This window comes from Colobus angolensis, unplaced genomic scaffold (genome assembly GCF_000951035.1).
Source record: "Colobus angolensis palliatus isolate OR3802 unplaced genomic scaffold, Cang.pa_1.0 Scaffold306, whole genome shotgun sequence".
Classification (NCBI taxonomy): Eukaryota; Metazoa; Chordata; class Mammalia; order Primates; family Cercopithecidae; genus Colobus; species Colobus angolensis.
Window position 1 is genome coordinate 2,891,120 of NW_012116333.1, and position 15,739 is coordinate 2,906,858.

At 41.1% G+C, this 15,739-nt stretch overlaps 1 protein-coding gene across 2 annotated transcripts in view; it reads right to left on the reverse strand.

Annotated features, from left to right (window-relative positions):
• LOC105517716 (DNA excision repair protein ERCC-6) overlaps positions 1-10,544 on the reverse strand; it is a 75,649-nt gene extending 65,105 nt beyond the window's left edge. For both annotated transcript variants that reach the window (XM_011950365.1, XM_011950366.1), the window contains exons 1-4: positions 10,111-10,544; positions 8,291-8,411; positions 5,945-6,053; positions 1,650-2,397 (exon numbers count right to left, since the gene is read on the reverse strand). In XM_011950365.1, the coding sequence (XP_011805755.1) occupies positions 1,650-2,397; positions 5,945-6,053; positions 8,291-8,411; positions 10,111-10,532 (1,400 nt within the window). In that variant the 5' untranslated portion in view covers positions 10,533-10,544. The remainder of the gene's footprint in view (positions 1-1,649; positions 2,398-5,944; positions 6,054-8,290; positions 8,412-10,110) is intronic.
• Between the last annotated feature and the right edge of the window lie 5,195 nt (positions 10,545-15,739).

A 15,739-nucleotide genomic window follows, 5' to 3' on the forward strand; every position in this document is an offset into this window, starting at 1 on the left:
GCAGTTTAACAGCCTTAATAACTGTAGCTATAAAACATTAAGAGCTATCGTATTTTGGTGGCAATTAAGAGTTATTGATACTTCTGAAATTCATTTGAGATTTTACTGTAGCTTTAGCAAAATATTGGCTCTGGAAATAATAAATGGTTTTACAATCTTAACATTATTAAGAAAAACTTATTGCCATGAAATTAAACTAAACCCACATTTAAAATTCAGTCAAAATAAATTGTTCTTGATCAAAATACTGATATATTTTAAACATATTTAATATTGACCCAATTTAATTGGAAAAATATATATTGCTCCATTTATAATCAATACGTTGAGATTAACACTTTTATTAATTCCTTGCAGTAGTTAAGAAAAAGCCTGACACTGCTCACTGTTCAAGAGTACTGGGCAACATTCCTCAAACAACTTTACAGGTAATAAACGTGCACAGAAATAAAAGCTGCACTGAGGGATGACAAATATAAGCCAGCCCTCATCTGTGCATTACTACATAAGGTGCTACTAGAATGTGGGTGCCACAACTCTAAAGAACAGGATTTAAGTCACAGGTCCTCAAATTACTGTTTAAAAGAATTCTGACGCATCTATTTTGGAAAGGTTATGGTGTCTGTAGTGTCTGGACAGGGGTTAATGAGCAGTTCTAAGTAACAAGAAAAAACACCAGGTCAACCTTCACTCACAAAGGCCAATAAATATAACAAACTAGGTCTCTTCACCTTGAGAAATAAGAAAAAACTGTTGAGGATTGGGAAAAAGTCATCCCACTATCAAGTATTTTAAAAGTAATAAGGTTCCTTGTTCCCTTTGAATTCCTTAGAGCTAAGTGAGCTCTAAGTCAAGGAGACTTGAAATGTGCAGCAGTACCACAGCGCTCAGTGGGCCACCGTGGGGAGGCCTGCAATGCCGATTATTTTTCCTGGCTCACAGAAAATGCATGGCAATATGCAATTCAGACTTCATGTTTCACATGTTCACCTTCCCTTTTATGGTGCTTGCTTTATACAGTGACAATGTCATGGAGCTAAAAGCCAAAGTCAGTCTCTAACATAAAAAACAGTGAAAAGAAAGTTATGCTGTGCATACAAAGTATACTTTTTGCATGATGGTAGTTTATAATTACACAGGTGACTATCTTCTCAAGACAAAGGAAGGATTTACAAAAGCAAGCTTATTCTTTCTATGCCAAAGCTTGTTTCAGCTTGTTTTTGAAGAAAAGTTCTCTAAAATCACTTTCCTGCTTCAAAAGGGAAAACAGAAACCCCTATCCAGTATGCATGACATAATTCACCCTTTTCTTTTTCCTGACACTCATTCTAGGGTGACTGTAGATATAAAGGCGACACAGCTCACACTCAGCCCTCTGTATGCCTCTTGCCCCAGGCTTCCCTTAAGTTTTTCATCTTAGACTTGCCTCCAAATCCAAATAAAGACCTAGAAGTACAAGCATTTGGGGCCAGCACCATTAAGGACTCAGGGGTCCCATGCTTCTAGCAGGTTAAGGCTGCAGAAATCCAACCTCTGCATAATCGGGGGTTTAATATATTAAGCTGGATCTAGAATGTTTACGTATTAATAAACCTGTCACCTAAGATAAAGCAAACAGTACAATATATTTATAATCCTCACAGACCGACCTTAACCGCTGCTTATAATAATCTTCATCTCCATCATCTTGGTATCTTCCTACTTTCCGACCTCCTCCTCCTCCTTCTCCTATAGGAGAAGCTTCAGCTTCTTCCCCAGAACTTGGGAAAAAGTCGTCGTCAATCTCCTGCACTGGGACTTTCTTCTGCCGTTTCCGGCCCTTGGGCAGAGGCTTCAGCTCATAGTCAGTACTGTCTCCAGACAGGTCCGCCTGCACCCCCTCCACCTCGTCATCTTCCTCCTCCTCCTCCTCCTCTGTGGGGAAATACTCAGACTCTTCACCCTCAGAGTCTCCCTCTGCCTCTGGCCTCATGTCTAACTCCCAGGGTCTCCTTGCCTTTGGCAATCCCACTTTCCCCTGGAACTGCAAAGCCCTCTTCTGGAGTTTCTTGATGTGCTTTTTCAAACGCTCCTCTTTTTTGGACAGAACTTTGGCTTTCTTGTTTGGTTTGCTTTTACTTTGCGTTGGGGCCGGAGGCGTGACTGAGGCTGGAGCTTTTCTAGCTGGTCTTTTATTACAAGTAGCTTGCTTCTTCCTTTCAAAAGACAGTTTTGCTTGATCTGCCAAATACTTTTCGAAGCCTGATGCTTCATTGAGCATGATTTTTCTGGGCTTTTTCTCCTGTTTCTGAGGGATCTTGGTACCAAAAGGTGTCATCTGGCCAGTGCGGATGAGCTCTTCCCAGGCAGTCTCCTGGACAGGCATGAGCATGCTGCCAAGACAGGATGGCCCCGGTTCTGAAAGAACAATAGCAACACGTTTTGCACTAGCATGAAACTTTTCAAGGGCACAAAAGAAATGCTCACTCTTTCAAGAAATATTAGGCAGCTACAAGTAACTCATATAAAAAAAGAATCATCCATGTACTAAAGCTTGTTACATATGAAAGATAGAATAAAATTTATTATAGCATCACGCTATATTTAATATATTCCTGTTCAAAAAGATGACTTCTCAGTAACTTTTCTCCACAATATTTCACTATAAATATACTCTCTGCCATCCAAAGATAGACTGATTACTCTATAAATACAGTTATAAATAGTCATATTTAGCTGTGTTTCCTTATCGGCCAAGGAATAGTCCATGAGGAAGCAAGCTCTGAAGTTCTCACATCATTGCTAAAACAAGCATTCAGATGGACTTAAATTCAAGAGACAGTAAAACCGGAAACAGGCATCTCAGGGATCACCATGTATCTAAATAGGAAAAACATAAATGTCAGCTCTACGCTGCCCAGCATGGCAGTTACCAGTCACCTATAACTATTTAAATTTAAATTACATTAAGTTAAAAACTCAGTTCCACAGTTGCACTTGCCCTTTTTCAAGTGCTCAAAAGCTACACGACTAACGGCTACTATAATGGGCAACACAGAGAACATTTTCATCACTACAAAAAGGTCTATTGGATAGCAGCACTGTGTTAGATATGTGAAGTTAACTGACTTGAAGACATGAACTAAAATTGGAAGTTACACCATAAGCATAAAGTCACCCAGAAAGTAACCCTCTTTCATTAGTTGAAATTCATTTCTGGCAAAATTAACCACATAATCAAAATACCAAAAGACCTAAGGCTTAATAGAAAGGAATCCATATTCTAAAATCTATGACTCTTGCAGGCCAATAATACCCAGTTTTTCATTAAACTTGCACTGAAACAAAACATACATCTGAAAGTGCACAAATCATTAAGTGTAGAACTCAGTGAATATTCAGAAAATACGTACTCATAAACAAGCACCCATATAACAGAAATTACTAGCACCACCAGATGAGCCCTTCAGGCTACCTCCCAGGCTCTACGCCCCCCAAGATAATGATGGACCTGGACTCGTAATGTACAGACAAGTTGCGCCTGTCTCTGAATGCTATATAATGTTTGTCCCGTGTCCACCTTCTTTCACGCAACATTATGCTTTTGAGCTGCATCCTTACTGTTGAATGTAGCTGTAGTTTGTTAACTCTCACTGTTAATGCACATTTGAGTGGCTTCCAGGTTTTGGCTACTAGGAATAATGTTACGAATATTCTGATGTACATCTTTCGGTAACATATATATATACACACACACACGTGTATATATATACACGTATGTACATATACATGTATATATGCATATGTGTGTGTATATATACGTATATACATATATATACACATGTATATGAATGTGTATATATAATTATCTGGGTATGCTAAGCTTTAGTAGACACTGTCAGTTTTCCAAAGTGTTACCTTCCAAAGTCCCATCAACTGCGTCAGACAGTTCCAGCTGGTGCATATTCTTGCCATTCCATGTTAGCTATTTTGGTAGATGTGTAGTGGTACCACATTATGGCTATAATTTACATTTCCTTGATGACTAACAAAATAGATGCCTTTCATGAATTTATCTTTTGGACAGCCTTTTTTGTGTAGAAAGTGTTCCAGTCTTTTTCCCATTTTTCTTTGTCTATTTTTTTTAAATGATTGCTAGTTCTTTATACATCCTAGATTTGAGTCCTTTGATTCACACATGTATTGCAAATTATCTTCTCTAGCTCAGTATCTTGCCCTTACACTCTCTTAATGCTATCTTCTGATGAACAGAAGTTCTTGGTTTTATATACAGTTCATTTAACAAATCTTTTCTTTTACACTGAGTATTTTGCCTCAAGTCTCAAGTGTTGGCTAGTGTCCAGATGGAGAGATGGAACCAGGAGCTCAAAAAAAGAGCAAAGCCAGATGTCTACAGATCTGTATAAGGTACTAGCAGAACCTAGGTGGCTGCAAAAGCCATGGGGAATAGATGACCAGGGAAAGGCAGCAGAACAAGAAGAGGGCTCAGAGAAATCCTGAGAAACATCAACATTTAAGATAATGCCAGAAATAACTATGCAGAAGTAGTCAGAGGGCCAAAAAGAAAACCAGTAGAGAAGTAGGGATCCCAGAAGGAATAGAAGTGTCAGCTGCTGTAGACAGGCAGAGTGGAACAAGGATAAAAAGGGGCTCTTGGATTTGAGGAGGTAGCTAATAACTCTAGACAACGTAGCTATTAACCCTACTACCAAAGTAGTAGCTATTAACCCTGAGAGGTAGCTATTAACCCTACTACCAAAGTCACAGTAGGAGGTGAAAGACAACAGCAGATCTGAGACAGCCAGACAGGAACAAACATCTGTTACCAATGAGAAACACAGTACCAAGCAGTTAAAAGCACTGGTCATAGGCCTAATGAATTCTGAGAGTCTGAACTTTAAAACCACGTATTTTTGGGCTGGGTGCAGTGGTTCACACCTATAATCCCAGCACTTTGGGAGGCCAAGGTGGGCAGATTACCTGACGTCAGGAGTTCGAGACCAGCCTAGCTAACGTGGTGAAACCCTGTTTCTACTAAAAATACAAAAAATTAGCCAGGCATGGTGGTGTGCACCCTAAATCCCAGCTACTTGGGAGGCTGAGGCAAGAGAATCACTTGAACCCGGGAGGCAGAGGTTGCAGTGAGCTGAGATGGTGCCACTGCACTCCAACTTGGGCAACAAGAGCAAAACTCTGTCTCAAAAATATATATATGTATTTATATTTTTCTATTGCCTCAATTAATTCTTCGTAACAATTCTCATCTTACTGAATAAACTTCTAAAGCTAGTAGAAAATAGTTGCTTAGAGAATTTAATGTTAAGCAGCTTTAATCTGTATTTCAAATAGTCAATGCCTAAGCAGCCACCAACAATCTGTACACACACGCACACACACAATGACTGCAAAGATAATTTAGTTCCAGAGCTTATGAATTTTCCCAAAAGGTTTTCCAAAAGACGACCATCCAAGACAGTAATGTAAATGAAACACTGGCCACAGTATAACCTGAATGAAGATGACTTTTCTTAAACTGATGCTTGGAAAGCCTGCCAAATACGCTCCTTGTAGACATGTGAGAGCCATTCTACAAATGGGAATTGATGATGTTGGGCTTCCAACATGTAATTTAATCATGATGCTAGTTGTCTTTATCAAATTAACAATATAAGAATGTTTAAGATTTCCAATGTATTAAATGTAATAATAAATGTGTATCAGTAGCCTCCAATGAACTGAGTTAAAAGTTGACTTTAATTCTCTTTAAGAGGGATTTGGTTCTGCAGGTGTAAAGAATAAAATTTTCCTAAATCTGTTTTGACACTAAAGCAAAGAAATGGATTTTTCTCAAAACCCAGGCAAAGACTAAAGAGACACTCTCCACTGACTACAGGCATCAGGCATCAATTCAAGAACACAGAGAAACTGCTCCCAGCATCCTCACCTGCATCTTCCTCTAGACTGGCGTGATCTAGTTCAATTTTCACCTCTGCTCCTCCAAGGATGGCCTGGAGATGCTTTTGTTTTGCAGTGATCTTTTTTAGCTGTTGTTCCTTGAATGGTAAATATCAAAGACAGAAAACAGCAATGAAGTGATTTATTGTTAAGTACAAAAGACAGCATTATGAAATTTTAAACTTTAATCTAAAGTAAAATAAAAACAAAATATACATTACATTATATAAAAATTCCATACATTACTATTACTAGAGAGCCCCATATGAGCAACTACCACTTTTCTAGGAGTAAAGGGGCCATGAATACTCCCAGCAGACAGGCATGCCTGCACCACCATGCTCTCCTGAGGGTGGCAGACAGCCTTCTATGTGCCCGAGCCCTTAAATACATGGACACTGACCTGAAAGGTGGACTTGTTCTACTTGGTTTCCCCCTTACACACTGGGCAAAACCCTAAACTACTCTGTGTTTCTGATCTTCGGGGCCAATGGGCTATGGAAGTCAATAGGCCATAAGATAAGGAATAAAAACGCAAATGTTCAGTTGAAAAAGCTAGTCTCCTTTGATAACCTACCATATTTATGACTGTCCTTTTAGTACTCTACCTAATCAAAAAGCCTTAAGAAAAAAATATATTTTGCCATGCCTCTTCACCCTGGCCACTCCAGACTCCTCTTTGTCTTGTTTCCTTCCACATCACTACAACTCAGATATGTGCCCTTGGGCTTCATTGGGAAGGCCCAATGAACGGAGCCTGTGGTACCTGGTTCATCTTCCCAAAGTCAAGAATGTTTCAACTTCAAATATGAGTGTGGGACTAGGGGAAATCCTGAACATAAATGCCACACTGCAATGACTTGCAATTTGTTTTTTCTCAGTCTTTCTCTCAGCAACATCCTGTTTAAAGCACTTTCCCTCTGAATAGTCTACCTAACCATCAAAGAGCTGCTAAAGACAAGAATGCATAATTAAGTTAGACTAGGACCCAAAGTGGTCTCAAGCTTGATGCTCTACACCCTTGAAATCCCAGCCCACCAGAAGCCCAAGAAGATATCTGTGCACATCAATTTCACATGCTCCCACGAGTGACTAGATATCCCCTCTCTGATTTGGGAGGAGCCACTTGCCTTGGGCAACTGCTAGCTTTGACCTTTGGGCTTGTATTCTGGAAGCAAGTGAGAGAAGATGGGGTGGTGCAGATAACAGACTGGTGAGTGGAAAGTATAATAAAAGGAGGGCCACGTGAACTGAGTCTATGCACAGCCCTGCCCATGGAGAGCTTAAAGAAAAGATGCAAGGACTCTACTCACTGCAGTGAATCAACTGTAAGCACAAGGACATCTGTTAGTCATTTGGGATGGTAGAACTGAAATGGTTACAACTAGTCATTCCCATCTATTACAATGTATTTTCACAAAGGGGTACAGAAATCCTAAAAAATGTTTCAAACCTCACAAAGCTGTACATAAATCCTTAAAAAAAGCTTCAAACTTCATAAAAATAATATCCTAAGTAACAAATATTCCCTACCCTTAAGTTTTCCAAAGCTAAGTACAGCTCCAGTGTGGCTGGGTGCTGACTATACCACCCAAGGTGGGAAGAAGGGCCAGGTTCTTGCAACAGTGAGCAAAGGTGTGTGAGGGTCAACGGCTGCACTGCCAGGAAACAGAGTGGAGACAATCAGAGGAAGCAAGGTTGAAGCAGAAAAGAATTCACACAAGACCAGGAGACTGAGGTCAGTGTGACCCTAAGCCAGGCCAAAGAAATGGTGATGCAGGAAGACTAGGGAAGTGCACCCAAGTGAGGCAAGCAACACCAAAAAGGAACTTTTCTCAAATACACAGATGGTCTCCAACTTACCAAGTTCTGACTTGCAATTTTTCAACTTTGTGATGGGTTTATCAGGGCATAACCCCATTATAAACTGAGGAGGCTCTGGACTTAACTACGGTTTGACTTACAATATTTTGACTTTAAGATAGGTTTTTCAGGGTATTAAATGCATTTTTGACTAACAATATTTTCAATTTACGATGGGTTTGTTGGAATGTAACCCCGCCGTAAATCAAGGAGCAACTATATACGTATGGATGTGTGTATGGATGGATGTGTGTGTATATGTATCTGTGTTTTTTTAAATGCAATAGAATGGGATGTCAAAGGGAAACAGCAGAAAGATTAAACATAAAAAAGAAACCCAAAATTTCTCTACTGTAATTATAAGTATTTGCTTCACATCTTATAAGTGCTTTTTAAAATACTTTCTAAATTAAGTGGGCCTAAATGATGACTTTTTCAAAAATGCAATACCGAATACGTTATTCTGAATCACCTTATTATACTTCTGTCGTTTTACAGAATCTAGTTTCCTGTTGATGTCTCTGCTGGTGGCAGCTTGAGGGCTAAGCTGTTCAATAATTTTATTGATTTGCCTTAGTGATGTCGTACATGACCTGAAAAATAAGATAAATTGTCTATTTTCCACTCTGGTAACATTTTTATAGCGTAATATAAAGAGAAAAATGCTAAAAACACATCCCTTTTACTTCTTATTAACTAAAAGATAAAAGAAACTAAACCAGAATACATACCCTTATTGGCCACAAATAAAACTTGTAGGATCATTAGAGGTTTAAGACGACTGCTAGTGTTTTCTTTTATCTAGTGGATTTAGATCAGCTCATTCCCATTTGTAAGCTGCTTTATTCATTCTACAAGCACTACTTAAGTGCCTACTTTATTCAAGACACTATGCTAGAACAATGTGCAAAAAGTTGTCCTTTTACATGAAAAAATGCATACATGGGTTTTTTAAACCTGTTATGGAAGCCAACGTTTGGAAGCATCCTAAAAATGCTTAAACATTTTCTTATATAAATCACACATCTGCAACAATATTTTTCTTCTGCATAAATGGAAGATTCACTTACTATATCATTAAACTTTGTGGTGCAAAGAAAACAAATCAATTTAAAATAAATTACTCCTAAAATAGACACCATAGAATTGTAGCTTCCAATTTTCAAAACACAAATTCAATCTTCTTGATGCTTGTGTTATTTGCTGTTTGTATCCTCTGTGGATTACAGGATAAACAACGCATATTACTGGCTGAGATACCACATGCCACCAGCTATCTAGCATCACTCTGCATGGAGACCCCACAACTTTCCTCTGTCACCTCTGTAGAAAGAGGACACATTTCCAAGATCAAATGTAAAAGTGTCATTATAAAGAGTTGAGGTCCTCAACACTCAAGACTATAACCATGAATGAGCACCTGCTCCTGAGGAGACCAAAAGAACACACCAGGAAATGGAGCAGAAAACTTGTCTTTGAAGTACCAACAGCCACATTCATGACAGCTCCACACTCCACCCTCCCCAGCTATCCTCTGTGACACTGCTCCATCCTCCATCCAGTTCAGCCCTCGCCTTCTTTCTTGCTTACCTGACACTGCCCAGAACACTGCCCAAAAGGGGGCCAAGCAGTAATAAGTGAGCTCAACACCTCCCACTTCCCCTCTCCTGTCCTCACCTCCTACCCTGGCTCAGGTCCACAGCTTCCCCTTCTTCCCCATTAATGTGCTATGTTCAAAACAGCTCAAGTCTTCTCCCTCTCTAAAACACAAATAAAATCTCCATTCCTGGAGTCAAAATGAGGATGAAAGAAAAGAAAACCAGGGAGTCTTTCTCATTATTTCTAGAAATGCAAATCTGAAAAATTGCCCAAGGACTGAACACTAAGTTTGGGGACAGCAAGCTAGAAAGAAACTACTGCACAGAGAAAAATGTGAAGGTGGTGGAATGTATTCCTGGCATCTCGAATAGGAAACACCCGAATTTTAGGTGCACTTCTCCTGAGATCACTTTGTGTACATGCTGGTAAACAGCCCTTCTCCTCTGGACATTATGCATGCAACTGGCTTTCATGAGCTGGACGGAGACTCTAACTACCATGTACAATGCCACTCCTGAGGGGAAGGGCTGGGGCTCAAAGACGAGGCTGAGGATTGCCCTTACTGACTCTGTCCTCCAAATAAAAGACTCTACACATCTCCTAAACTTCTGGAATACTAGAGCTCTCCATTACCTGAATATCCCCATCATGCTTAACTACAACTTTTAAAGGAAGAAGATGGGCTGCACTCACGTGAGGTCATCCAGGACCGACCGATACTCCTTCTCCACGTCAGCGAGCTGGGAGGCACGGCTGGCCTCATGGATGGCATTGTCCACCTGCCGAAGCATACCCTGTTCCAGCACATCCTGGTCATAGACGTCCACACCCAAACCCTGCAGCTCAAGGGCCTGGGCACTAGGCTCCACTGCCTGGATCTGACGTCGGCTGATGTGCAGCAGGGCTGGCCCTCTCCTCAGAGCTGCTGATGCACACCCCTCGGCAGAGGTGGACAGTCCGTCACCCACGGAACTAAAGGGAAGGTATTCCTCCACCTCCCCATCACCACCACTTTCTTGCTTGATTGCCATTTCTTCATTATTACTGACAGGTTGACTCTGTAAATAGTCTTGCTCCTGAGTTTGACTTGAGTGGGGGATTCCCTCATTTGGCATTCTCTACAGACTCTCTAAAAGGAAAAAAAATTTATAAGCCTTTTCGTTATGTAGGTTTCAATGTAGTTCTTAAATATTTTATAATTAGAGCAGACTGATTTCTCAAAAGATCAAGTAATAATCTTCCAACTATATAAATTCAAGTTTCCAAGTATTAATTCACTAAAAAGGGACAAACAATATATCTTCTTGAGTTCTGATAATAAATTAAAAAAAACTAACCAGAAATAGAAAAGCAGTGTCATCAACAAAGAACATTTAGGCAGCCAGCTAAGAAAGCCAGCCACCAAAATCCTGGGGTGATGGCCATGGAATATTCTTCAAAACAGTTGAAGTCATTTGGCTGCTGTTTTCCAAGTTAGCATCTTCATTTCATTATGACACAAATGATTTATATTATAGTGGCAAGATCAACTGTAATGCATAAAAAACAGTGATATTAGGAAAGAGCTTCTCTATGAATCTGAGACTAGAAACTCCTAGGCTGAACACCTATCCAGTAAGTAGGAGCTCTGAACAAATCAGAAGCTCAGCAGATTAATTACGCCAGGCACGTGGCTCACTCCTGTAATCCCAGCACTTTGGGAGGCCAAAGCAGGAGGACAGAGACCAACCAGGGAAACAGCAAGCTCAGGACTTCGAGATCAGCCTGGGAAAGATAATGAGACATTGTCTCTACTAAAAATTTAAAAAATTAGCCAGGCCTGGTGGTGTGCACCTATAGTCCCAGCTACTCAAAGGGCTGAGGCAGGAGGATCACTTGAGCCTGGCAGATGGAGGCTGCAGTGAGCCATGATTGCACAACTGCACTCTAGCCTGGGCAAAAGAGCAAGACTATGTAAAATAAATTAGAAGTTTTTTTAAAAAGATTAATTAAAATATTCTCGAAAATAGGCTAGGCACAGTGGGTCACGTCTGTAATCCCAACACTTTGGGAGGCTGAGGCGGGCAGATCACTTGAGGTCAGGAGTTTGAAACCAGCCTGGCCAATATGGTGAAACCCCGTCTCTACTAAAAATACAATAATTGGCTGGGCATGGTGGTGGGCACTTGTAATCCCAGCTACTTGGGAGGCTGAAGCAGGAGAACCCAGGAAGCGGAAGTTGCAGTGAGCTGAGATCTCGCCACTGCATTCCAGCACAGGCAAGAGTGAGATTCAATCTCAAAAAAAAAAAAAAAAAACTCAAAAATAACTCCATTTTAATATATAGTATAATTTCTCACCCATCAGGCTGGCAAGAATGTAAAGCCTGATACATCCAATACAGACAAGGAGAATGATCCCCTCCCCCTCACACACTGCTGCTGAGAATATAAATTAGTAAAGCCCTTTGAGGGGACAACTTAGCAATAGCTATTAAAATTTTAAATGCACATGATCTTTGTCAAGAAATTCTAGGTATTTATTCCAGAGAATTATTCCAGAGAACTAATCACACACAGATGCAAGGATGTTTAGTGGAGCACATTTTTAAACAGTTTAATGTAGCTACTAAGTATATTCTGTAGTATTGATACAAAAGCCATGTTAAGTGAAAAAATTCATGGTATGAATGCACTGATGTTGAAAAAAAGTATGTATCCTACACACAGAATGATCTGGCAGGATACAAACTAAGCCTGCAAGTCAGGACGGGGGAAGAGAAAGCACAGGGAAAAATAAGGGGGAACTTTCACATTGTACTCCACATACTCAGGACCTGCTGCTTTAAGAATATATTCACTATATTACCCATACAACTATCACACCTAATAAATATATTAAAAAGCAACACAATAACCAAAAACCCGTCTTGCTTTTTGTTTATCTGTGAATAAACTAAAACTTCTTTGAGCACTGTAACTTTTCTGTTAAATGACAAGTTCCCCCAATGGGTCCCACTCATTCCTTATTAAATAAAATAAGCCCAGCAATAAAGCGCTGGGATACAAAGAATTCAGCACCATCTACACCCTAGTGGCTATCCACTGGAGAAGCAGCATGTCAGTAACAACAGAGCAGGGCAGGTCAGCTAGCCCAGGACACGGACAAGAGGTCACATGAGCATTGAGGGACCTATATATGGTGTCTGGAGCCCAAGAAATATCATGGAGGAACTGAGATTTGAACACATGCGCCATGCATGGTCTGATAAATAGGAGGCGCTCAACATCTGCTGAAAGGAAGTGAGGTTCAGAGCTAAGTCTAATAAAAAGTTTGGTCTGGACAAATGAGTCACAAATTCAGTCACAAAAATGAGACTCTCAAAAAGGAAGCAGATGGGAAGCAGGACTGGCAAGCAGCTTACATGTAATCAGTACCATGTGCAGCATGCAGTCAGAAATGCACATCTGAGCTCAAGGTAAAGTCTGGGTGACACGTGGACACATCAGCAGAGTGAGCAGTTCCAGGGTTCTTAAGGCTCTGACAGGTACCCAAGGTCATTTTGGAGGGTCCGAGGAGGCTAACATCGGAAAGGTTAAAAAGTGAACAACACAGTGAGAAAGTTCCTCCTTTTGGGGCCTGCTGATTATTTTCAAGAGGAAGGCTCAGCTCACCTCACTTTCCAACAGAGGGAGCAGGATTCCAGCTCAGAGTCTCTGTACTAGCTGGCAGTTAACAATTCTGTTTTCATTTTTCTTATTTGTACACACGAGAATTTCTTTTTAAGAGAAAAAGGATGCCAATTCAACCAAAAATATTAAGTAACCTTTTTTCATTTTTGTAAAATAAATAATATAAAAAGCACTAGTATTGTAGTGCAAAGACAAAGTTAAAAATAATGAAGTTTGGGGAAAACTTCTAATAATAAAAAAGGAGGAAGAGGGTCCAGTGAATTGGAACGGGCTGAGTGAATGTGGATACTAACAGGTCACCATTTACCCTGGTAAAAGTAGTTTCAGGCCAGGCTCAGTGGCTCACACCTGTAATCCCAGCACTTTGGGAGGCTGAGGTGGGTGGATCACCTGAGGTCAGGAGTTCGTGACCAGCCTGACCCAACACTGTGAAACCCCACCTGTACTAAAAATACAAAACTTAGCCGGGCGTGGTGGTGCAGGCCTGTAATCCCAGCTACTCGGGAGGCTGAGGCATGAGAATCGCTTGAACCCAGGAGGCAGAGGATGCAGGGAGCTGAGATCACACCATTGCACTATAGCTTGGGCAACAAGAGCAAAACTCTGTCTCAAAAAAAAAAGTTTCAGTGGAGGATAGGGTCAAAAACCAGACTGTAGTGGTTGAAATGTAGTTGGTGTAAAAGGAGCAGATGAGGAAATGGAGGCCACAAGGGAGTGGCCTGTCCTTTAAGGAGCTTGCCTGTGGCAAGGAGACAGCTACAGTGATAAATAATGGATTTGTTGGGGGTGGGGAGAGAACTAGGGCAAGAAAAACTAGAGCATGTAATGACTGGAGGGAGACAGAGGAGATAACTCACACAAAAAGGTGAATCAAGAGACAGCAAAAGTGGAAGGTCCCGAGCAGAAATGAACAGGAGGCACAACACATCTTTCTCGGACTCTGGCAGAAGGAGGAATCCTGATGGATCTAAATTTGCAGGTGGAGAGGAGGGAAGCTGAAGTGGATCATAGACAAAATATCCCACAAAGTAGCAAGTTGGGCAGTTCCTGGGTCAGGAGACAAAGTTGGCATAGGGGCTGAAGACTGAGTCTGGAATAAATGTCCTGTACAAGAGAACAGGGAGCTGACAGGGAACAAACACTGATGATTGCTGTGGAGGACCTACCTGAGGATCCCCGCCCCCAGGCTCGCAGAGCCATAGACTGCTAACAATCTCCAGGGCTGTACAATCTCCTCCTTCAGCAATTAGCAGTCCTGGGGGAAATGTCACTATTGAGGATTTTCAGAGCAGAAATGGTACAGCAAAAGGATCATGGGGTTGAAGATGCTGAGAAGAGTAGCTGAAGTAACTGACTTCACGGGGTCCAAACTGAGTAGGTTTTAAAAAAAAAAAAACAGAAGGGGCCTGGAAATGGGAGAAAGGGGTCAAAAAGCCATTTAGTGTCTGGCAATGGCCAGAAAACCAAGTCTTCTGGGAGTGAGAGTTGGAAACCAGAAGGCTCTTATCAGGTTAAAGAATTTCAGAAGTGAAATAAATCATACATTTAACAAACAGTTACTGAGAGTCAATTACACCAGACAATGTACTAGGTTAACTAATTCCTGTCCCCATAGAGCTTAGAGTGTCATGAGAAAAACAGATATTTAAAATCCATATATATACACACACACACACACACACACACACATATGTACACAATAGCGATTTATCGGATACAATATTAAAAATAGAAGGGCAGTTGACTGATACTAGTTTCAATGCTTGAAAGTAAAAGCAGATATACAGTGGTTCCCAACTTTTGAGACACATACAAGTATAATTGTGGTGACTGCTGTTAGGAAAGTACAAGGTTTCCTGACAAAACGAGAGAAACCGAACTGAAATTATGGAGGTAGATGTGGGGTCAAGGAGGCCTCTCTGATAAAGTAACATCTGAGGACTCAGTCAGATCGAAAGTAAAGTGAACGTCTTGCAAGGAAATGGCTGTAATTTTTTTTTTTTTTTTTGAGACAGAATTTCGCTCCTGTTGCCCAGGCTGGAGGGCAACCCCCGCCAGGCTCACTGCAACCTCTGCCTCCCGGGTTCAAACGATTCTCCTGCCTCAGCCTCCCGAGTAGCTGGGATTACAGGCATGTGCCACCACGCCCGGCTAATTTTTTGTATTTAGTAAAGACAGGGTTCCACCATGTTGGTCAGGCTGGTCTCGAACTCCTGACCTCAGGTGATCCACCTACCTCAGCCTCCCAACAACGTGTGTAACTTTTATCACTAGAAAGAGCTGATGCATTTGTGAAAAAGGAAGAAGGCTAGAACACCGAATTTTTTACTTGATTTTTGACTTTGAGTTAAGAAGAGCCAAGAAGGGCTCCATTCATGGCCTAAGTCTTGCAGAGTATCTTCTAAGGCTTAATCATCTGGGACACTAGTATCTTCATCGTCCTTCCCCCAGCACTGGGGCTCCTGCAGCCAGGGGAGAGCTGGGTCTGGTTTGGAGAGTTGGTCGGACACAGGCACAGTTCTGAGAGGGGACAGGCAAGGGCCAGATCACACAAGGCCTGGGAAAACACGAGCATGGATTCCACTGCCAGTGCAATGGACTGACTCTGAAAACTGTTAAGTAGGGTGATGATGGCATGACCTACTTTATGC